We start from the raw sequence: 22,449 nt of genomic DNA, 5'->3' as shown, positions 1-22,449 counted from the left end.
TGGCATCTGGGTTGGTAACCCACTGTAAGGGGTGGGGGCACGGAACATCAGTTACTGCTGTTGCAGCAGTTCTATTAAGGGATGACGGAGGGTCCGTTTGGCCCAGAGGGGTAATAGGAAGGGTGAGAGGGGAAGAGATGGGATGCTGAAATGGTTCTAAAGATAGAGCCACGGTATTAGCTGATAGGTAAGATGTGTGGTGTGAGAGAGAGGAATTGAGAATGACACCTAGATTTTTGGCCTGAGCACCTGAAGGATGAAGGAGCTCTCAACTGAGATGATGAAGGCTGTGAGAAGAGCAGACTGGGCTAGGGGTGGAATCAGGAGTTCAGTTCTGGGCATGGCTTTAAGATGCCTGTTAGACATCAAGGTGGAACTGGGAATAGGGAGGCAGAGGAGTGAGCCTGGAGTTCAGGAAATATGTCTGAATTGAAGGTAGGAATTTGGGAGCTGATGGCCTGTAACTGAGATCGCTAAGAAAGTGAGTGTGGTTACAGGAGAGAAGAGGGTCAAGGACCAGTTGCTGGGTATTTTGACAGCGAGAAGTTAGAGACAGGACAGGGCAGGGCCCGCTGGGATTATAGGACTGGCCAGTGGATTTAGCAGCATGGAAGACACCAGTGGCCTTGAGGAGGACAGTTTCAGCAGAATGGTGGCTGCACAAACCTGATCCAAGTGGGATTAAGAAAAAAATGGGAGAAGGCTGGGTGCAGTGGCTCATGCCTGTAATCCCAACACTTTGGAAGGCCCGAGGTGGGCGGATCACTTGAGGTCAGGAGTTCGAGACCAGCCTGGGCAACATGGCAAAACCCCGTCTCTACTAAAAATACAAAAACTAGCCAGGCATGTTGGCTGGTTTTTTTTTTTAATTTAATTTTCAGTTCTGGGAGTCCGAGGCATGAGAATGGCTTGAACCCGGGAGGTGGAGGTTGCAGTGAGGCGAGATCACGCCACTGCACTCCAGTCTGGGTGACAGAGTGAGACCCTGTCTCAAAAAAATTTAAAAAATAAAAAGAAGGGAGAAGAATTGGAGATAGCACATGAGACACCTCTTTGGGGAGTTTTGCTTGCAAAGGGAGCAAAGAATCGGGGCTTTGCTAAGCGGGGAGTGGGGTCAAGTGTCCTTTTTGTTGTTGTTGTATAATCACTTTTAAAAATGTATATATTGTAGAGCAATTTAGAGCCACAGCAAAATTGAGCGGGAGGTACTGAGTTCCTGTCTCCAGCCCCTTACGTGCAGAGCCTCCCCCGTTCTCAGCATCTCCCACCAGAGGGTACATGTGTTGTGATTGATGAGCCTGTAACAGCATGGTCTTTAGGCTGGTAAGAAGAATTTCAGCCAAAAATGTAAGAAGTAGGAAAATTTGTGTTTGAGATTCTATTTACCATGCTATAAAAGGTTGGTTTTTTTTTTTTTTTAATTTTTAACTTGTAAGACGTTAAGTTTGTTATTTATATATTCTTTGGAAAATTTTTAGAAAGTTCCATTATACCAAGTTATCTTTTTACTTTAGCCAGTGCAGTGATTGGAAGTAAGTTACAGTTTCATGAAATTTAGTCATAAAGGAACTTTGGATAATTTTCAAATAAATAACTGACCTTTTCTCCCTCAGGTATTTGGTTATGGAATTAATGGATGCTAACTTATGTCAGGTTATTCACATGGAGCTGGATCATGAAAGAATGTCCTACCTTCTTTACCAGATGCTTTGTGGTATTAAACATCTGCATTCAGCTGGTATAATTCATAGAGTAAGTAGTGATGTATTAATTTTATTTTTAAAAACATAATCATTTGGTTGTCATAATCCTTTACATACAAAATAACATTTAAAAAAAATTGTTAGGGTTGAAAATCCAAATAGATGATGGAATCATATGGTGTTTTAAGAGAGTCATTCTAGGAGGCATCTGTGGAGCCACCTGGCCTGCCAGGCTAGACCAGCTGCTGTGGACACAGCCAGGTACTGCGCTCTCAGTCAGATACTGCGCAAGAATACATTGTTTTAAACTTTTCATTTTAAAGTAACTTAAAACTTAGAGAAAAATTTCAAGAATAGGACAGAGAACTTCCAACTACCATTTATCTACATTCACCTGTGGTTAATATATTTGCCATATTTGAAATCCCATTTTTAATGAGCAAGGAACTTAAAGGCCAAGTAGTCAGTGAGACAGCTGCTTGAGAACTCTCTTTCTTAAATAATGACCCACATATCCATTTCTCTTATCCTAAAATTCTGCCGTGCCAGCTTCCCTGCATCACTGGTGGGAGTGGCCAGACCCTGCACCACAAGGGTTCAGAGCAGGCCTGTGGGCTCAGCAGAGGCCGGGATTTGAATAACAGTGTGACTGTACTGTCAGGAAAAACATTTAATAAGCTAGGGAGCTATAATATAATTAATATAATTCTCTCTAAGCTGATTTTACAATTTTTTGTTATTACTTGTACGGCTGTGTAAGCAGACTATCATGATAGATTTTTTTTTTTTTACAATTTGATACCAATACTTCAGTAGCAAAGAAAATGAAATAAACTTCTTCCTGCCAAAAAACAGTACATTTTTCATAAAAAAGAAAGATGGAATTGATGTAATAGGTGAAGAACAATTAAAACTTATCAAATAAGGCCAGTAAGAAAACCCCAACAGTTAACAAAATCTGTTTTCAATGACATATTACAGAACAGTTAAAAAGCTACATAAAAATCAGTGTTACCTACTTATTAGAAATACATTTTAATTCACCTGTAGATCCAAAAACATTTAGACATACAGACAAAATTTTGTATTAACTGACAAAAAAACCCACACTACCTATTGGATTCATGTTGCTTAAAGGGTATCTACAGAACTCTCACCTCAATATTTTCGTGTTAAATAAGGTGGAAATCAACAGTCCAGAGATGGTCATTAGAAATGAGCCACTGACAAACACAATATATTTATAACTTGTATAACATTTCATTCATGTGCATGTTTTGAGCATTGTGGAAAATTTAATTTGCATCAGGCTTTCCAAATTCCTTAAATTTATAAGATTTGTTCTGAGTGGGAGTTCTCAGATGACTTTTGAAATAATTATTAAAATGAAAATTTATTTGCAAACTACTAGGGTTTAGATACAGAATACCTTCTTGTATTTAAAGATCCATCTCCAGTTTGCATACATCATGTCTTTCAATGTGCCCAAGAGAAACAAAGGCATCCCCACGTTCTTTACATTTATAGGGTTTTTTAGAAATGAGTTCTTTTATGTCTTCAGGTAGAACTGGAAAGACTGAAGACACTACCACACTGTTTACATGCATAGAATTTTTCCTCAGTAGTAGTTTTTTTTCGTATTTTCAAAGGGAAATGGAAGAGTTCCATGTGCTTTTTAATGTGCTCAAAGGTAACTGGAACATATAAAGGCGTCATCACATTCCTCATATGCATATTATGTAAATTATACTGTTTTCCTCCAGTATAATTTCTTTCATGTTTTCAAAGATAACTGAATTAACTGAATGTTTTCCCCAAATCCTTACATTCTCAGGATTTCTACAGAGTATGAGTTTTTTCATGTTTACACACAGGACTGGAATATCTAAAGGCTTTGCCGCATGCCTTACAGTCATAGGGTTTCTCTCCAGTTTGAGTTCTTTCATGTTTACATAGAGAACTGGAATATCTGAAGACTTCACCACATTGCAAGTCTGAAGACTTGACCACATTCCTTATAGTCAAAGGGTTTCTCTCCAGTATGAGATTTTTCATGTTTACCTAGAGAACTGGAATGTCTGGAGACTTGACCACATTCCTTACAGTCAAAGGGTTTCTCTCCAGTGTGAGATTTTTCATGTTTACATAGAGAACTGGAATGTCTGAAGACTTGACCACATCCCTTACAGTCAAAGGGTTTCTCTCCAGTGTGAGTTCTTTCGTGTTTACGTAGAGAACTGGAATGTCTGAAGACTTGACCACATTCCTTACAGTCAAAGGGTTTCTCTCCAGTGTGAGTTCTTTCATGTTTACATAGAGAACTGGAATGTCTGAAGACTTGACCACATTCCTTACAGTCAAAGGGTTTCTCTCCAGTGTGAGTTCTTTCATGTTTACGTAGAGAACTGGAATGTCTGAAGACTTGACCACATTCCTTACAGTCAAAGGGTTTCTCTCCAGTGTGAGATTTTTCATGTTTACGTAGAGAACTGGAATGTCTAAAGACTTGACCACATTCCTTACAGTCAAAGGGTTTCTCTCCAGTGTGAGTTCTTTCATGTTTACTTAGAGAACTGTCTAAAGACTTGACCACATTCCTTACAGTCAAAGGGTTTCTCTCTGGTATGAGATTTTTCATGTGTTCAAAGGGAGCTGGAATGCCTGAAGGTGTTACCACATTTTTTTTTTTTTTGAAACAGAGTCTTGCTCTGTTGCCCAGGCTGGAGTGCAGTGGTGTGATCTCGGCTCACTGCAACCTCCACCTCCCAGGTTCAAGCAGTTCTCCTGTCTCAGCCTCCCAAGTAGCTGGGATTACAGACACCTGCCACCAAATTTGGCTGATTTTTTTTTTTTTTTTTTTTTTTTAGTAGAGATGGGATTTCACCATGTTGGCCAGGCTGGTCTCGAACTGCTGACCTCATGATCTGCCTGCCTCAGCCTCCCAAAGTGCTGGGATTACAAGTGTGAGCCACTGTGCCCAGCCACATTTTTTATATTCATGAGGTTTCTCTCCAGTATGAGTTCTCTCATGTGTTTGGAGGTAACTGAACCAACTGAAGCCTTTATCCTATTTTTGACATTCATTGGGTTTCTCTCCAGTATGAGTTCTTTCATGTCTTCTAAGGGAACTGTGTTGACTGAAGGCTTTGCCACATTTTTTACAGTTATAGGATTTCTCTCCAATATGTGTTCTTTGATGTCTTCACATGGAGCAGGGATGACTGAAGGCTTTGCCACATTTCTTACATTTATAGGGTTTCTCTCCAGTATTATTTCTTTTATGTTTCTGAATGGAACTAGAAAGAGTGAGTCTCTTACCATATTTCTTAAACACATGGAAGATTTTTCACATTGTGAGCTCTTTTATGTCTTTGAAAGTTACTACAAAAACTGAATCGTTTCCCACATTTCCTACATTCACAGGGTTTCTCTTCAGCAAGAGCACCTTTATGGTCATGAAGGTAACCAGAATGTCCAAAGGCTTTATCACATTTATGACATTTATAAGGTTTTTCCCCACTGTGAGTTCTTGTATGTTTTTGAAAATAACTGCAAAATCTCAAGGCTTTACCACCTTTCTTCCATTCACAGGGTTTTTCTCCATTGTAAATTACTTTGTGTCTTTGAAGTAAATAGAGAAACTTAAATGTCTTCCCACATTTCTTAAATTTATGAGGCCTATTACCAGTGTGTGTTACCATGTGTCTTTGGACATTTATGAGAGAAATGAAGGTTTTCTCACGTTGTTTACATTTGTATGGCTTCACCCCACGTTTCTCCCATTCATATAGTTTGTGTCCAGAATGAGATAAGATGTGCCTATTAAGGGATGAAGGACATGTGAAGACTTGTCCACACACACTGCATTCACATGAATTTACATCAGCAGAAATTTTCTTCTTCAGGTTCAGATTTGGAATCTGGCCGAATATTTCTCCACAATGACTACCTTCTTTACATTCACAGAGTCTCCCATAGGACTTCATAAATTTTTTCCAGAATTATTGAAATGACTTTCACTGTTCTGGTCTTCCCATTTGTTTCCATTTCCTGGCTTCCAGGATTCTGTGGCATCCTGCTTAGGGATCTCCAAGGTCACAGGGTGACAGTCTGTGGCAGAGCCACCTAGGGCCTCCTGGCCCAAATTTTTTCTAAAAAACAACTAAAATATTGAGTGAGACTAGAGGCAGAGATAATATAATTTTATCGGAAATAGATATTCTTAGCATTCCCTGGATTATTACTATACTAATTTTATCGACAGATTGCCATTAGATTTTATGTTCCAATAGCAAGAGGTCGTCTTTTTGCTGAATTGAACTCTGTGGGGAAGAAGCTAGTGAGAGACAAGAACAGCAGAGCCTGTTACTACAGAAATAAGCAGATGGGTTTTAGATGGTGAAGTGGTAATAATTTTTTCAGATCTCTTTTGCCAGGAAAGATTGGTTCCATCACAGCCAGTGAAGGCCTCCCTTGGGGGTAGAGCCCACTGACCCACAGAGGGCAGGGTTGTCTCGCCTCAAGCCTCAGGTCTGTGGCCCAAGGGCAGCGTCAGGGATAGCTCTTGTCCTCCCAGGGCTAGCTGACAGCCTCCCATCTGCCATCTAGTGTACTGTTTTTTAAAATAGAACCTTTGCTGCCATCAGATGGTCAGTTAAAATAATATATTGGTGACTTTGCTTTAAAAATAGTAACACTAGGCTTCTGAATTAAAGATCTCCTGATGTACCATTCTATTTCTGTTCCTGAAGTTTCCACAGACCTTCATATAATTTAAGGTACTCTTAATATCTCTTAAATACATTTTATTTATGCTTTAGAATAATTTCCCAGATTATTAGTCTTACTACATTAGGCCTTATTCATTTTATAAGGGGAAATGGTTTGTCTGACTTGTTCCCCCTTGGGCCCCAAGGTAAGTGGGAAACAATGGCCTCCTGTCACTGGGGGCTTTGTGAGAGCTGCAGCGTCGGCAGGCCTTTTTTATGGAATAGCCGGTGCCTGCAGCCTGAGTCAGATGGGGCCCAAAGGAGTGTTTGGTTTGCCCAGCGCGAGGTATAGAAACCTAAGAAGCCTTCAGAAAATGGCCCCGTTGCCATCCCTGCCTCCTGCTCACCACCCCCACCCGCCTGGCATCTTGCTGTGTCCTCCCTGTCACCTTGTTCCCTGCTGCTTCCCACATCCATGGCCTTGCCAGGCTCTCCCCACATCTGTGTCCATGTGGGAGAGTGATGCACGCTCACTGTGGGGAAGTTCCAAACATTGCACAGGTGTATAAAGCAAAGGGGGAAACTCCCTCTTGCCCCCTGCCCCCCGCCCCACCCCTGCCCACATCCCAGGAAGGGAGGAGCCCTAAGTTAACTGTTCTGTGTGGACTGCACCATCCTTTGTTCCATCTACAGTACCATGCACAGAGATAGACACACTTTTAATTTTGCCTATTAAAATGGTTTAATACAAAACATAAATTTTAAGTATTTGAAAGATAAAGTTTTGCCCATGATATCCCACTGAAGTATATACTTTATATAATTCAAAAAATGAAATGCAAGTAACCCAGCCCTCTGTTAGCACCTGGAGATGGCTAGTGAGAGCACGCTGGTGCATGTCCTGCCTCACTCTGCATGGCACCTCTCTGTTGACTGATGTTAATACCAGCATATCTGTACTTATGTCCTTTTGAACCTATATTCTTCAAAGACAGGATCACCTTCTATATAACTGTGTAGCAACTTGCTAAACAGGTAGCTTGGTTTGTTTTTTTTAAATCAAGGATCAAATATTTCTATAAATATTTATGAAAAACAGATACCTCCACCTCTTCCTTTATTTCTCTCTCCCTAGAAGCAAACTCCTTCAGTTCATTTAGCTGATTATTTTGGTGTCTATTTCCATATTGAAATAATATGCTTAGCTCTTTCTTCATTGATCCTTTCTCAGTTTGGGGCATAAGATGCTGATTTAGCTTCTTACCAACCCAGCCCTCACCCTCGGCCTTCCTCGCCCTCCTCCCAGGCTGGTGGATATGATGGTGTTTGGCTCGTTGCGTCATCGTGAGTGTGTAAATGCTTTGCACAGCAGACCTTCCCCTTTCACCTTTTGTTCCCTGGAGTTAACAAACACTTATCCTCTATTTGTGTGAGGTTTTTGTTTGTTTTGGGGGGTAGTTTCTGTGTTCTTGGTGGTAATTCAACCCTAACTCTTCCATCAGGCATCTGAATTTTCTCTCAGCACATGCAGATGTCTTGGGTATTTCATCAGTTTCATCTTCTCAGGAACCTCTCCCAAGCCTCAGCCCTGTTCCCCTCTGCACTGGCTGCCCCTGCACCTGCTCAAAGGGGCTGTCCTGGATCTCCCTTGGTGATTTTGTGGGGGTTTCCTTCATCTGCCTCCCATGTTGGATTCGTTGCTTGCTGTCCTTGTCTCTCAGATTCCCCGCTTGTTTTGGTGGGACGCATCCTCCAAAAGCTTCCTAAATTGCCACAGGGGAGAGAAATTTTTTGAGGCCTCAAATGTCTGAAACTCTTTATTCTGCCCTCTCACATGATGAGTAGTGTGGTTGTGTGTAGATGTGTGTAGAATTCTTAGTTACAGATCAGTTGCACTCAGAATGGCGGAGGCAGTGCCTGTGGTAGCGAGGCGTCTAGCATGGCTCCAGAGTTTCTTAGTGCCATCTGATGTTTTTTTAGATGGAGTCTCGCTCTGTCGCCCAGGCTGGAGTGCAGTGGCATGGTCTCGGCTCACTGCAAACTCTGCCTCTTGGGTTCACGCCATTCTCCTGCCTCAGCCTCCCTAGTGGCTGGGACTACAGGCGCCCGCCACCACACCCAGCTAATTTTTTGTATTTTTAGTAGAGGCAGGGTTTCACCTTGTTACCCGGGATGATCTCGATCTCCTGACCTCGTGATCCGCCCGCCTCAGCCTCCCAAAGTGCTGGATGGATTACAGGCATGAGCCACTGTGCCTGGCTGATGACTAACCTTTTTTAAGTGCTGTGGTTTTGGGTTTTGGTTTGGTTTTATCTCTGGAAACTTTTAAACTCAGTTTTTTATTCCTTGTATTCTGAGATGTTTTGATGTATACCTTGATATGGACATGTTTTCTTTAGTTTTGCTGGGCACTTGGCCTTCAGTCTGGAAGCACATATTATAGAGGTCTGAGAAATTTATATCATTTCTTTCAGAATGTTCTCTTAACTCCATCCTTTATTCTTTTTCTCTGAAGCACGAGTTAATTGACACTCATTTGCTCTTAAAAGTTCCTTTTTACAGCATTCTGTTCTTGTTGCATGTATATACTATCATCTCTGAGGATAAGCTTTTGTTGAAGGGTTTTATCACTCCCTGCATTGTCTTTCTCTACCGAGAGTTCCTTTTTTAGTGTGTTAGGTCCCTCCCTGTCACACGCAAGGCTTTCCGCAAATGCCTGGTTGGATCATGTTTAAGATTGAAACATTAGGCCAAGGACGGTGGCTCATGCCAGTAATCCCATCACTTTGGGAGACTGAGGAGGGCAGATCGCCTGAGGTCAAGAGTTTGAGACCAGCCTGGTCAACATGGTGAAACTCTGTCTCTACTAAAAATACAAAAATTAGCTGGGCGTGGTGGCAGGCGCCTATAATCCCAGCTAGTCAGGAGGCTGAGGCAGGAGAATTTCTTGAACCCGGGAAGCGGAGGTTGCAGTGAGCTGAGATAGTGCCATTGCTCTCCAGCCTGAGCAGCAAGATCGAGACTTCGTCTCAAAAAAAAAAAAAAAAAAGGATTGAAGGATTAAAGGCTGACTGGAAGTGCTGAGTGAATGGGTAAATTGTTAAAGAATGGGTGTCTCTTGGGCCACAGGCAGCCACAGGTGTCACCTTCTGTAGGTTTTTTCTCTGGGCACCATTTAATTTCTCTGGAAAAGGCCCCTTCAGTCCCTTGGTGGAGGGGTGTAAGCCTGGCTGCTGGGGTACAGGGCTGTGCTTCTCATGTGGCAGAGCGCAAACTCACCAGGCAGCCCTGTTGCAGGCAGGCCTCGCCATGCCTTCCCTGTTGGTACCCACAGGACTGTGCGTGCGGCGCCTGTGGCCCTGCACCTGGAAGCTGGGCATCAGTTTCTCTGCGTGAAGGGCCAGCAGGAGTGAGGAAGGAGTGGAGCCTCACTTCTGGGATGGAGATGGGGATCTGGGACATCTACTACGTACTTGGACTTTCAATAAAATGAAAACTTCTCCGAGTGCTACCCTTGCCTTGTTCTGCCTCCGTAGCACCTGCAGTTCACTTGCTGAGCCTTTCCTGGGTGTCGTGGCCATTTATGGAGGTTGGCATTGCCTTTGCTCAGCTAGGGCATTTGGGCGGCCCTGCAGCTTCCTGTCCCTGTAGCGTGGGGCTTTTCGTGGGCGGCTTCTGCATGCCACAGTGGGTTAGACAGGCGAGGGACTGGCCGGGAGGAGGCCTGTGCGAGAAGGAAGGGGGAGCAGCCAGAGGAGGCAGCAAATGCTAGCTGAACGCAGTGCAGTCCTGGCCCCTCAGAGGCCTGGTCCAGACTGCGGTGCAGCTCTGAGGGCCTCCAGTGTCACACAGGAACAGGCCTGCCTCAGCATCCCTGCCCGGTCGGCCCCTGGCTGATGGCTCTGTGGGAGGTATGCCCTGGCAGGGACAGAGGGTGGGTGCAGACACCGCACTGGGCCATCTGTCACTCTCACTCCTGTGGCGGGAGACCAAGGAGTGCATTTCCGTGGCCCCCACAGTCCACCCTGGCCCCCTCAGCTCTACTTCTCCACATAAGTTGGGAATGGCTTTCCTGTGGCGCCCATGGTTCTCTCTTCCTCGGGAGAAATCTGGAAGACAGAGGTTAGTGGGACACCCTATAGTCCCTGTCACTGTGGTCTCTCTGCTGGCTCTTTCCCTACCCTTTCCTGTTATTCATACCCTCAGCTCTCACATCGGCAGGCCTCTGTGGCTTGCCTGGCATGTGTCCCAGGCCTTCATTCCTGAGCCATCTGTGTCTGGTGGCTCTCAGTGGGCCACAGGGTCCCAGGCCACCCAGTGGCCGTCTCCCCAGTCCTCAGTGTGTAGCCGGAGCGGAGGTGCTTGGCAGGTGGAGTAACGCCCACACGAGTTCCTTGGCCTGTGAGTAAGAGTCATCACAGTGGGAAGGCCAAATGGAAACCTGAAACTGCCCCCAAGATAGTAAATCAAAAACAAGATCACACCCTGCAGGGCCCGGGGTGGGTGGAGGAGACTAGGGCCACCATGGAAGCCTCAGGGGAGCGGGGACAGTGGTATCTTGCATCCCAGTCTAACTCACTAGTCCAGCCCTTGAAGAAGCTGCATGGATTCTGGAGAATGACCCCAGACAGCCACAGGCTTACGGCACTGGCAGTCCTGGCCGCAGCTGCTGTGCAGGTCAAGGTGCAGTTGTTGCTGGAGCAGATTAATAAGGCCTCAGGTCTGGCATGTTGATGGGGCAAATGCATCCTCCACACTGATTAGAAGAGAGGCCCAGACAGCGCCCACACTGCTGCAGGCTGGACAGCAATGTTCTCTCACAGCCTTGCTCTAAGCCTTTGCTAACGTTCCCACCCTCCCATAACATGGCCGGAAGAGACCTGGCCCAGACTTCGCTTATGCCCTGACCCCATGAACCCCGCAAGTGGCGGAGCCCTGATAGTGTTTGGGGTCTTCGGGTTTCAGTGTCTACTTAGAGCTGTGTCCATTCATCCTCAAGAGTGCCTGGCTGTTCTTACCTGGTGGATGGCCACAGGTACCTGTGGGGAAGGACCAGGCAAGGCCAGACAGTGGACACCTGTCATGATGTGCTCTTTCCTGGGATACCTCTCAAGCAGTGGGTCTGGATCCCAGAGTTGAGCGGGCAGTGGGGGAGGTCAGCACCTGCCCCACTCGTGCTGCGGGTGCTGTGGGTACCCCCACTGCTGCCCACAGGGTAGCGTTGGGTTCCAGGCTCTTTGAGAGCCAAGCCCCGATCCAGGCGTCACTTGGGTCTGTACTTGGCATTTGTCTTCTTTGTTCCGAGTGATTTTCAAGACTCGAAGGGGCAGAACTGTCTTTCCTCTGCTGTCTTGAAATTGAAGTGAGGCGTTGGGAAGCTGCCTCAGGTTGTATTTCGGGGGTGACTAGAGAGGGTCCCAGGATGCGGGGAGAGCACCTCCTTAGCCACCTCCCCATTGGCCACACAGAGCACCCACACAAGCTTGGGATTTTATCACCACAGTCTTCCAGCAGACGGCAGTAAAGTGTGCTTTTCCTGCTAAATTAGTATGTGATGACAGTTTTTTGACAGATGGCAGTGTCTTCAGATGAGCGTGTTTCTGGCGCACTGGGGTTCACAGAGCTGGCAGGCAGCCCGTGGAGATGGTTCCGCTGCTGCGTCTGTCCTTGGTAGAACCAGGCTGTCCTTGTCTTCCTTGCTCCTGCGGCCGTGCTGTTAGTTCTGGGTGGGCTGGGCTTCAGGGCCTGCTGGCTGGGGAAGTGTGTGCATTTCACACCTCAGAAATCAGCCTCCTGGAGAGAAAGTGCCCACTGCACACCCTCTGTGGCCTGAGGAAGCGCCTGTTTCTGCTTCTCCCGCCAGCACCGAGTCTGCTTGCTTTCCATCGCTGCCAAGTGATAGACTAAAAATGGGCATTCATTTTAGGTTTTTAAAGAAGACTTTTGTGAGATTGAGCATTATTTTATCTGTTAGTAATTTGTGTTCTAAAATGCCTGTTCTTGCCGTATTCTTTGATTTTAAAAAAGGAAACAAGAAGCAAATTCGTTCATTTGGTCTTAGCTCCATGACTGGGTCCTCACAGCGGAGCGTCCCTGGTTGAATGTGGGCTGCTTCTCCCCGGCTTTCCTTCATGCAGGGAGTCAGCCTGGCTTCTTCCTCTCAGGCCTTTCTTGGAACTGGGGGTGTCTGCACAGTACTCTAAGGTGGAATGGAGGGGCTGGGGGCCTCTTTTTGGGGCCAGGTAGAGATTGTGACTGCATTTTTAAACATTATATGTTTATCATTTAAATTTTACAGAATCTAGGAAGCCTAGAAACAGGTCACTTAGCAGCATGGCAGTGTAATTGTACCTGTTGTCAATGTCGAAATGGCTTCCTGCTTGCCCTGATGACAGCCCCACAGCCTTCACTGAGGCACGCCTGCAACCCCCCTTGTGGCCCATCAGTTGGGATGTCTTACATGCAGGCGCTAGGCAGTGTTATTGAACCTGCAACTCCCCGGGTAAAGTATCCTCATGCCTTACGCCATGTCAGCGGCTTGGCAGTTTGACATTGCAGGTGCACTACTCTTGTGAAGAGAATGGGTGTGGGTTGTTTACAAGTCACAGTTTCTCGAGTGAGTTTGCAGGCCGAAGTCCCCAGGCAAAAGTCAAATCCTAAGGCCTGAGGAAGGGACTAGGGTGGAGGATCAGCAGGAAGAAAATCCCTTAGTTATGAGGGAAAAGGTTGCAGAAGTTGTGTTAAGGCTTTGCAAGTCGGGTGGAATATGATGCATGTCTTCATTCTGCAGACACTTCCCAAGTGTCTGCTCGCACCAGGCGTGCTTCTGAGTGCTGAGAGCTCACACAGAGTCAGCACTGGGGAGGGGAAGAGAGGTGGCAACCAGAACATGAGCAGGTGAGTTTTTGTGCCACGTACAGATGGAGACAGCAGCACCAGTGCTGGCGTGTATTTGTGGCAGAGGTGAGAAGATTGGAGGTGGATGATCATGGAATTGCTCTTCCAAGGAGAGAAAGAGCCATGGGAAGATTCCAGGATCAGATGATTCTAGACCTGTGCTGTCCAGTATGGCAGCCACTAACCACAAGAGGCTGTGGAGCACTCAGGATGTGGCCGTGCTGCAGTTGTAAAATACATACTGGACTTCAAAGTCTCAGTACTAAAAAGAGAATGTAAAATATCTCAGTATTTTTCTTATGTCGATTACATTTTGAAATGATAATATTATGGATATATTCGGTTAAATAAAATATACTGTATGATTAAAATTAATTTCACCTATTTCTGTTCATGCTGTTGAACATGGCTAGTAGAAAATGTAAATTATACACATTGTTCGCATTATATGACATTGTCTGTGGAACAGCACTGCCCTGGACTGACAGAGAGCATGAGGACCTTAGCAAGAGAGAGTCAGAGTATTGGGGAACTCAAGTCCAGGTGTGGAGAGTGGGAGGGAGGCGTGTGTGCTGGACTGACAGAGAGCATGAGGACCTTAGCAAGAGAGAGTCAGAGTATTGGGGAACTCAAGTCCAGGCGTGGAGAGCAGGAGGGGGGCGTGTGTGCTGGACTGACAGAGAGCATGAGGACCTTAGCAAGAGAGAGTCAGAGTATTGGGGAACTCAAGTCCAGGCGTGGAGAGCGGGAGGGAGGCGTGTGTGCTGGACTGACAGAGAGCATGAGGACCTTAGCAAGAGAGAGTCAGAGTATTGGGGAACTCAAGTCCAGGCGTGGAGAGCGGGAGGGAGGCGTGTGTGCTGGACTGACAGAGAGCATGAGGACCTTAGCAAGAGAGAGTCAGAGTATTGGGGAACTCAAGTCCAGGTGTGGAGAGCGGGAGGGGGGCGTGTGTGCTGGACGTGTAGATGCGTGGATGGAAGGTAGATAGGACAGCCTGAGGGCCTGCGAGACCACAGAAAGGGCAAATGAGGGCCATGAAGGTTTCCACTGGGGGTGAGGGGCACCATCTGACGGCTTTAGGCTGATTTGTTTTAGTTTCAATTTGAGAGTAAGATTTTCCAAAGTTGTTCCCAAATCTCAGAGCTCAGTTCACTCCCTACACTCTCACACTGGCTTCACGACCCTCACGGATGTGAAGTAGTTTATTTAGCATGCTTCATTCATTTTACTAATTTAAGCCATTTCTTTCCTAGGATTTGAAGCCTAGCAACATTGTTGTGAAATCAGACTGCACCCTGAAGATCCTTGACTTTGGCCTGGCCCGGACAGCGTGCACTAACTTCATGATGACCCCTTACGTGGTGACACGGTACTACCGGGCGCCCGAAGTCATCCTGGGTATGGGCTACAAAGAGAACGGTGAGTATAGCCGGGGCTGGAAGAGGCTGGGATGTTTAGAAATTGCTCTAGCGGTGGTCTCGAGTTTTTTCTCTTTCCTTTGAACCGTATGATATATACTGTGGGGACTGTTACACCCAGAATATAGCATGATCCAGAGATAAGAAATAATTAATTGTGTTTTTCCATTGGTTAAAATCATTCTCTTTTAAAAATTCACTTTTAAAATTGTTATTTTTGAACTTTTTAATCGGAGTTAACCTGTCTATAGCCAAGTGTGCAAATCCTGAGTGTGCAGCTCAGCTGAGGTGAGCACACCCACAGCAGCAGCAGCTCTGGCCTCCCCATGGCCCCTCCTCGCAGCCCACAAGGCTGGCCAATCTCCTGATCTCCAGTACCATGGATCAGCTTTATTTGTTGGTCTGCATATTGTTTTTTTTTTAATTTGATGTAAATAGAATAATACATGTTCTCATGTAAAATTGGTGTCTTTTTACATCAAAACTTAGCTTATTCTAGCAATATCAGCTCTTTGAAACTTGGCTTTTAGCAAATTTGTTGAAAATAACAAAATCACGCTTACTTATTTTTAAAAAGACTGAAAGTTTGCCCGGGTCATCTGAAATGAGTTTTGCTACAGGTTCATCTTTGTGCGTTGTAGCTTGTGTTCCCACCCTGAGGGCCACAGCTTCGTGTGCTTCCTGTGGAGGGGAGAGAAAACTTGATCCCATGTTCACTTCTCCCCTCGGCCTGCCAGCAGGGCGCTTAGAGGCCTCTGCTGTCTGTCTGAGGCCCCACAGATGAGGGTGGGCACCGTGGAAGTCTGGGCCCCTCTAGCAGGGCCTCACCTGCAGTCCTGCAAGCCAGCCAGCCTGTGCCGCCAGTGAGTGCTGCTGCCTTTCTGACGGGGCAGTCTAGAAAATGATCGCTCAGGAGGTGTGGTATCAACAACGCACAGAGGCGCCCGCCGGCAAGCTAGTGACATGTACCGGGTTTGTCCTGGGAGGGGGTTTGAAGAAAAGAGATGGGGGACTCCAGCTGGTTTCTAATCCCCTGGTGTTTGGTAGTGGACATCTGGTCTGTCGGGTGCATCATGGCAGAAATGGTCCTCCATAAAGTCCTGTTCCCGGGAAGAGACTGTATCCTTCACAGGGGACCCGGTACTTGGCCATGGAGGCTGGGGTGGGCATGTGGCCCTGAAAAGCTTTGTGTTCACAGGCACTTCTTGTTTCTGGTTTTTTGTTTGTTTGTTTGTTTTAAGCTATAAAGTATTGGACTCTTTGGCACTAAAACCCCAGATTGCTACAAACCGAAGGCTAAAATAGAGGTCAGCAATCATTCATATTGTGTAAAATGTCACCCTTAGCTAGCAATTTATTTTTCCATATTTGTGTGTTTAGTGCACTGTTAGAATTCCTTTTCCTCACTTTTGTTTTGTTCATGGCACTTCATAATTTTATCATTTCATTTTATTTTCAGTTGATATCTGGTCAGTGGGTTGCATCATGGGAGAGCTGGTGAAAGGTTGTGTGATATTCCAAGGCACTGACCGTATCCTTCCCCGCGACCTTGGCCCCGCCATGCTTTCTTAATGCCTCAGGCAGCATGACCACCTGCTTACACGAGCGCTCACGAGGACAAAGTCGTAAAATCCACTCCAGACTGTGTTCTAAGGGGGGCTTTACTGTATTTGTTAATCAGTGTCACAAGCCAAGTGGTTCAATTTCATTCTTTATTTTTAACTTGACTACCTGTGATGATTTTGAGACTTAGAGTTAAGTTAAACCAATTATATTAGCTCTTAATTTTACCAAAAATAGCGGGACACATAGAAGAAATTATTTACTCTTTGATAAGTATATTCTGATATTTAAATGAAAATACTGTATTATTTAGTTTATTCCATTAATTTAACTAGGAAAGATGCTATCTAAATTTAATAGGCTAGTGTGCTTGTGTGCTTTAATTAAGTACTATTTTGTTAGTTACTGGTATGCATGGAAATATTTTCCCCCAAAGTAAGAACTGAAGCACATTACAAAAGACCTAAGTGAAAGAGATTAAAATGAAAATTTTGTGAGGAACAATATGTTAAACTTCCTTGTTTGTTACTGTGCTGACATTTTGTAGAATTTTTTTTAAAAAATCTGTCTAGTGGGTTATTTTGTGACACACTGGGGAAGTCAAAATAAATGTAAAATGAAAGAGATAAACTCATACTGTAGTCAGCAAGTCATGTTAGAGATACAGCAGAAAGGAGAATAACTGCTCTAATTGTTACAATAGCCTTCTTTCCTCATTTGCCATTCTTCCATCCTCAGTATTTTTTACCCTAACATGGTTCTTCACATCTTCCCTTTTTCATTTGTGTTTTAACCACTTAGTTTTTCATTAGTCTTTGACTTTGTTTTCGTTATGAAAGTTTAAATTGGTCTCCATCCTTGGGCAGATTGATGGTTGCTTTTAAGGAAATCAAGCTCCGTAGTCAGTGTTTTGTATGTATCTTAGGAAAATAATTTCAGATTTTAATAATTTTATCAAAGTGGTCTCCTTATAAATTCTTCACAGTGCAAACTTGAAGTGAAAATATTTTTATTCCTCTCATTTTATTTACCTTTCTTTACATTTTCTATATCATAGATTATATGTCAAGTTAGATATTTTATTTGTTCTACTAAATTTTCTAGCAGTTTCCATAGCCTCATCTCAGATTCACTTGTTGCAACCTATAAATAAGGACGTCTTTATTTTGCAAGTAAACTTAATTAAAAAGGGAAAAGTTGAAAAATTAAAAGACTAATAATTTAGAAATATCTACTTAATGTTCAGTTTGTCTCAATTCTTACTCATTTTGTGCCATTCCTTGTTTTATTACAAAATGTTTTCTTCAAAAAGTACAAAAATGAAAAATGTGAGTACTTTTTGGTGCATTTTAGTAAGTAAAATTAAAATTCCTGCTATACATATGAACATTAATGTCAGTAATTAATGGTGTTATATATAAGGTTACCTAATGTTATTCCCAAAAGCCACACAGAGTTTAACATCATTTTCTAAAGAAAATTTTGCCAACTCTTTCAAATATTAGATTGAAATTTGGGAGATAGAAAAAAGTTGCAGAAATCAGACTGAGGGTCTCAGAGATTTGCTTTAATTTGCGACCCGGGGTAGAAAAGGAACTCCTGTCCCTGCGGTGGTCTATGAGAAAGAGAAAGCTTTAGCCAGGCCACCTTGGGCCCCAGCTCAGACTCCTCCCCTTGGCAGCCATGCATCCATGAGAAATTTAGGGCCTCTCTGAGCCTTGGTTTCCCCTTCTGTAAAATAGACATGCGGTCTGCCTGCAGCTTCATGAGAGTTAGACAACAGGGTCCACTGGGCTTGTCGGAGTTATTGTTCCCCTGCCCCCGTCCCTCTCATCTGTCCCCCGTCCCTCCCACCTGTAGGATGCTGGGGTGGAGGCCTCTCGGGGAATCTGTGGGTCTCCTCTCACAACTGGTTTAATTTCTAGTCCTTTATCATTAACCCAGCAGATATTTCTCTCACCTGCCCATTTCTGGGTGCCTAGTCTGACTGAGATGCAAAGAGGCTCCTCCCAGCTGCTGAATTGAGGGTGGATCGTCAAGGGCAGGGCAGAGCAGGAGAACAGAGCAGAGGCTGCCATCATCCAGAGGAGAGGTGGAGGCCCCCAGCAGGCGGGTAGGGGTGTGGCCGGGGAGATGGGCTTGTACTCTGCTTTGAAGCTGGACCCTTCAAGGAGCCTTGCTAGGGTTCGGAGATGTCTGTTAGACAGTGGAATTTAGGGGCAAGGTCTGGGATAGAGAGATCAAAGTGGGTGTCATCCATCTGTCGGTAGCCTTGAAGCCTAGGACTGGTAGCGAGCACTTGCAGGGGAGGAAGAGACCAGGACCCGGGACTTAGCCCCCTTGAGGTGGAGGGACAAAGGGAATAGGGAAGGAAATGGAGAAGGCACTCAGGTGACCCCTCCTCCTAGAGCGTGGTGACTGAGGGAGGCTCATTCACATGAGGAGATGAGGATGGAGGATTGGCCCCTGGGCCTTGTGATGGCTGCTGGCAGCCATGATGGGCACAGCATTTATGGAGTGGAGGGAAGAAAGCCTGATGGGAGTATGTTTGAGAGAAAATGAGAGGCTGGGAATTAGAGACACAAGTGTAGACAGCTCTTTTTTCTTTCCTTTTTTTTTTTTTTTCCTTTGAGACAGAGTCTCACTCCATTGCCCAGGCTGGAGGGCAGCGATGCGATCTCGGCTCACTGCAACCTCTACCTCCTGGGTTCAAGCGATTCTTCTGCCTCAGCCTCCCGAGTAGCTGGGATTACAGGCGCCCACCACCACGCCTGGCTAATTTTTGTATTTTTAGTAGGGCCAGGGTTTCACCGTCTTGGCCAGGCTGGTCTTGAACTCCTGACCTTGTGATCCACCTGCCTCGGCCTCCCAAAGTGCTGGGATTACAGGTGTGAGCCACTGAGCCCGACTGACAGCTCTTTCTGGAAGTTTTTGCTGCAAATAGGAATAAGAAATAAAGCGATAGGTAGTGAGGGCCAAAGGAAAGCAGCTACTGTGTTAACATAGGAGAAAACACCATCATTTACCAACGTGGTGGAATGTATTGGTAGAGTGCAAAATGTTGATGATGTTGGAGAAGGAAGAGCTGAAGAATCTCGTCCTTGAGTCAGCACGGGGGTTAGGGTCTAGAGCTGAGCAGGCTTAGTGTAGCCGGGAGCCCAGATGGTTGCTGTGTGGCAAATGGCGCACAGATGCTGGGTGGGTGCATCCTGGGAAGTCTGTGGGAGTGAGCAGGCAGAAGAGGTATCAAAAGTATAAGGTGAGCTGGGCGCAGTGGCTCACACCTATAATCCCAGCACTTTGGGAGGCCGAGGCAGGCAGATCACTTGAGGCCAGGAATTCAAGACCAGCATGGCCAACATGGCGAAACCCCATCTCTACTAAAAATAACAAAAATTAGCCGACCGTTATGGCAGGTGCCTGTAGTCCCAGCTACTTGGGAGGCTGAGGCACGAGAATTACTTGAGCCCGGGAGGTGGAGGTTGCAGTCAGCCGAGATCATGCCACTGCACTCCAGCCTGGGCGACAGAGCGAGACTCTGTATTTATATATGTATATATGGCAGAAGGAAAAGGTGTGAGACAGTTTTCACATTTTGGCTAAATAGGTAAATAAAATGTGGGCATAATTCTGATTTGACAATATGTATGAACCAGGAGTAGGAAGGAGAATTTGCTAGTGAATTGAATGCCAGAAACCCATTTCCTGAGCGGGTCTTTTGGAAGTATAACATTTTGGAAGAACTGAGTTCATGTACCGGTTCCCTAGGTTATTTCATGGTGATGTAAGTTCATTTTTCTAAGACATGCCTCAGTGAGCACTTTTTTAAGCTGCTGTTAATGCTCTTTTTTTCTTGCATTCTCTTGTATAGCGAGTACAGTTTCAGTGTCACTTTCCCACATGTAATCCTAATTATCCCAAGCCTAACAAGCACCCTGTGGAATAGGCAAAGCTGGTAATGTCTGCATTGAACAAATAAGGAAACGGACCCCAAGGAAGCCTGACTTTCCTGACACACTGAGTGTTTAATGCAGAGTTGAGTCTGAAACCCAGGTCACGCACTTTGAAAGGAAATAAAATGCATTACCTAGGGATCGCAGTGATGGTTGGGAAGAGTCAGTTCCAAGTAAAATAGAGCATCATTTGAAAGCTGTCGCTGGGCTCAGTCTAAGCCCAGTTGCTTGGTTCCCAGCTGTAAACTGAGGAGGTCAGATAGGTCTTTCCACAGGTCCCTCGAGATCCTCTGTTCTTTAGAGAGCTGTGAATGAATCTAAGGTAGCATTAGTGTGAAAACTGATTTCTATTTGCTTATGTAATGTTTATCTAATTTCGTGTTTAATCATTTTTGCCATAGGTATTCTTAGTTATAAGATAAACTTTATTTTGAACTAGAGTGGGAAGGTGTGTAGACTTCATTGTGTTGAGTTAATAAACTGTGATCATAGTTTATGAAGATGCAGAGTGTAAGAGTTTTAAAAAATAGTGTAACTTGGAAACCCAAACCTTATTTGAATATTATTTCAAAATTCTGCTGCTGATCCAGTGGGGTGGCCTAGTCGATAGGTTTAAATATTACTCAAGTGATGCTGCCGCATGTACTGTGAATACAAGGTATTTCAGTTGTATTTTCCTCAAGAGACTCCTTAGATATTGATCAGTGGAATAAAGTTATTGAGCAGCTGGGAACACCATCAGCAGAGTTCATGAAGAAACTTCAGCCAACTGTGAGGAATTATGTCGAAAACAGACCAAAGTATCCTGGAATCAAATTCGAAGAACTCTTTCCAGATTGGATATTCCCATCAGAATCTGAGCGAGACAAAATAAAAAGTAAGATATCCTTTTTTTCTTATACTTGTGTTCTGTAATTCAGGTGGTGCTTTCACTCTTTCATGTTTGTATTATAAAAACCTGTGTTTTGGGAGAGAAAGTCATTTTAGGCCTGAAGTCTGAGGTATGAAGGCACTGAGGAGAGAAAGCTTAAAGGGCTAGAAGCTTTATCCTCTATAAGATGGCTTAATTGAAGCCTTTGGCCAAAATAAAAATAATCAAATCAGTCTGAAAGAATCTTATGTTACAGTTACAGCAACTGGAATTCAAAAAGTTTTCAGGTAAGAAGAACACTTAATGCAGATTCTAGAGTCAGAAGCGATGTGACAGTCGTTCGATGAAAAAGGTCTTTCCTCCCCACCTTCTCCTGCACCCTTTACTACAGTGATTGTTTAAGGGAAAAGAAAAGATTTGATTCTGTCCGCATGAAGGTAAACTGTGCCTTAATCAGAAAAGCCCCAGTCTTTGCTTATTCAGGTTGTGAACTTTAATTGCCAAAACCTAGGTGAGCCTTATATTTAACTAAGTTATTGAACTTGTTTTTCTTTTTCCTAAATACCAATCTGTAGATTAAAAAAAAAAAAAGTGTAAGTTGCCAGCACTGTATACAGCTAGGCCAGCCAGAAGCATCTGTGAGTGTTTTATCTTGTGGGAATGTGAGATTGTTGTGTGGTTTAAAAAGTCTGTTCTAATTTCATTTCAGTGTGACTTAGAGAAAAATACTCCCTCGTGCCTCATGCCCACACTCTGGGCAGTGCCACCCGCAGCTCGGCAATTGCCACCTTCCTTGCTGTGGTTTCCCAGCCTTGGGCCCTGCCCAGACATTGGTCTGAGGCTGCCTGGTGCTCTTCCCCACCACTCTGGGGGCCCAGGTTTCTCTTCCCCTTGCAGATCCAGAGGCGTAAAACTACATTTGGAAACCTGGTTTGTCATGAAAGTGGACATTTGACTTTTTCTTAAAAATGTTTGGGTTATGGCCAGGTGCGGTGGCTCATGCCTGTAATCCCAGCACTTTGGGAGGCTGAGGCAGGCGGATCACAAGGTCAAGAGATCGAGACCATCCTGCCTAACACAGTGAAACCCTGTCTCTCCTAAAAAAATACAGAAAATTATCTGGGCATGGTGGCAGACGCCTGTAGTCCCAGCTGCTTGGGAGGCTGAGGTAGGAGAATGGTGTGAACCCGGGAGGCAGAGCTTGCAGTGAGCCAAGATTGCACCACTGCATTGGGCGACAGAGCAAGACTCCGTCTCCAAAAAAAAAAAAAAAATTTTGGGTTATATTCATCTTGAACCTATCAAACATTTCTCAAAATTAATATATCTTTG

At 44.8% G+C, this 22,449-nt stretch overlaps 1 protein-coding gene across 11 annotated transcripts in view; it reads left to right on the top strand.

Annotated features, from left to right (window-relative positions):
• MAPK9 (mitogen-activated protein kinase 9) overlaps window positions 1-22,449 on the top strand; it is a 64,868-nt gene that overhangs the window by 29,004 nt on the left and 13,415 nt on the right. For 8 of the 11 annotated variants that reach the window (XM_055386514.2, XM_004043144.5, XM_019028118.4 and 5 more), the window contains 4 exons: window positions 1,614-1,752; window positions 14,566-14,731; window positions 16,190-16,261; window positions 20,941-21,123. In XM_055386514.2, the coding sequence (XP_055242489.1) occupies window positions 1,614-1,752; window positions 14,566-14,731; window positions 16,190-16,261; window positions 20,941-21,123 (560 nt within the window). Of the gene's footprint in view, window positions 1-1,613; window positions 1,753-14,565; window positions 14,732-15,777; window positions 15,850-16,189; window positions 16,262-20,940; window positions 21,124-22,449 lie in introns of all 11 variants that reach the window. The other 3 variants (XM_004043145.5, XM_019028119.4, XM_031011174.3) reach the window with 1 other exon arrangement.

Source organism: Gorilla gorilla, chromosome 4 (genome assembly GCF_029281585.2).
Source record: "Gorilla gorilla gorilla isolate KB3781 chromosome 4, NHGRI_mGorGor1-v2.1_pri, whole genome shotgun sequence".
Taxonomy (NCBI): Eukaryota; Metazoa; Chordata; class Mammalia; order Primates; family Hominidae; genus Gorilla; species Gorilla gorilla.
This window is presented reverse-complemented; position numbering and strand designations above follow the sequence as displayed.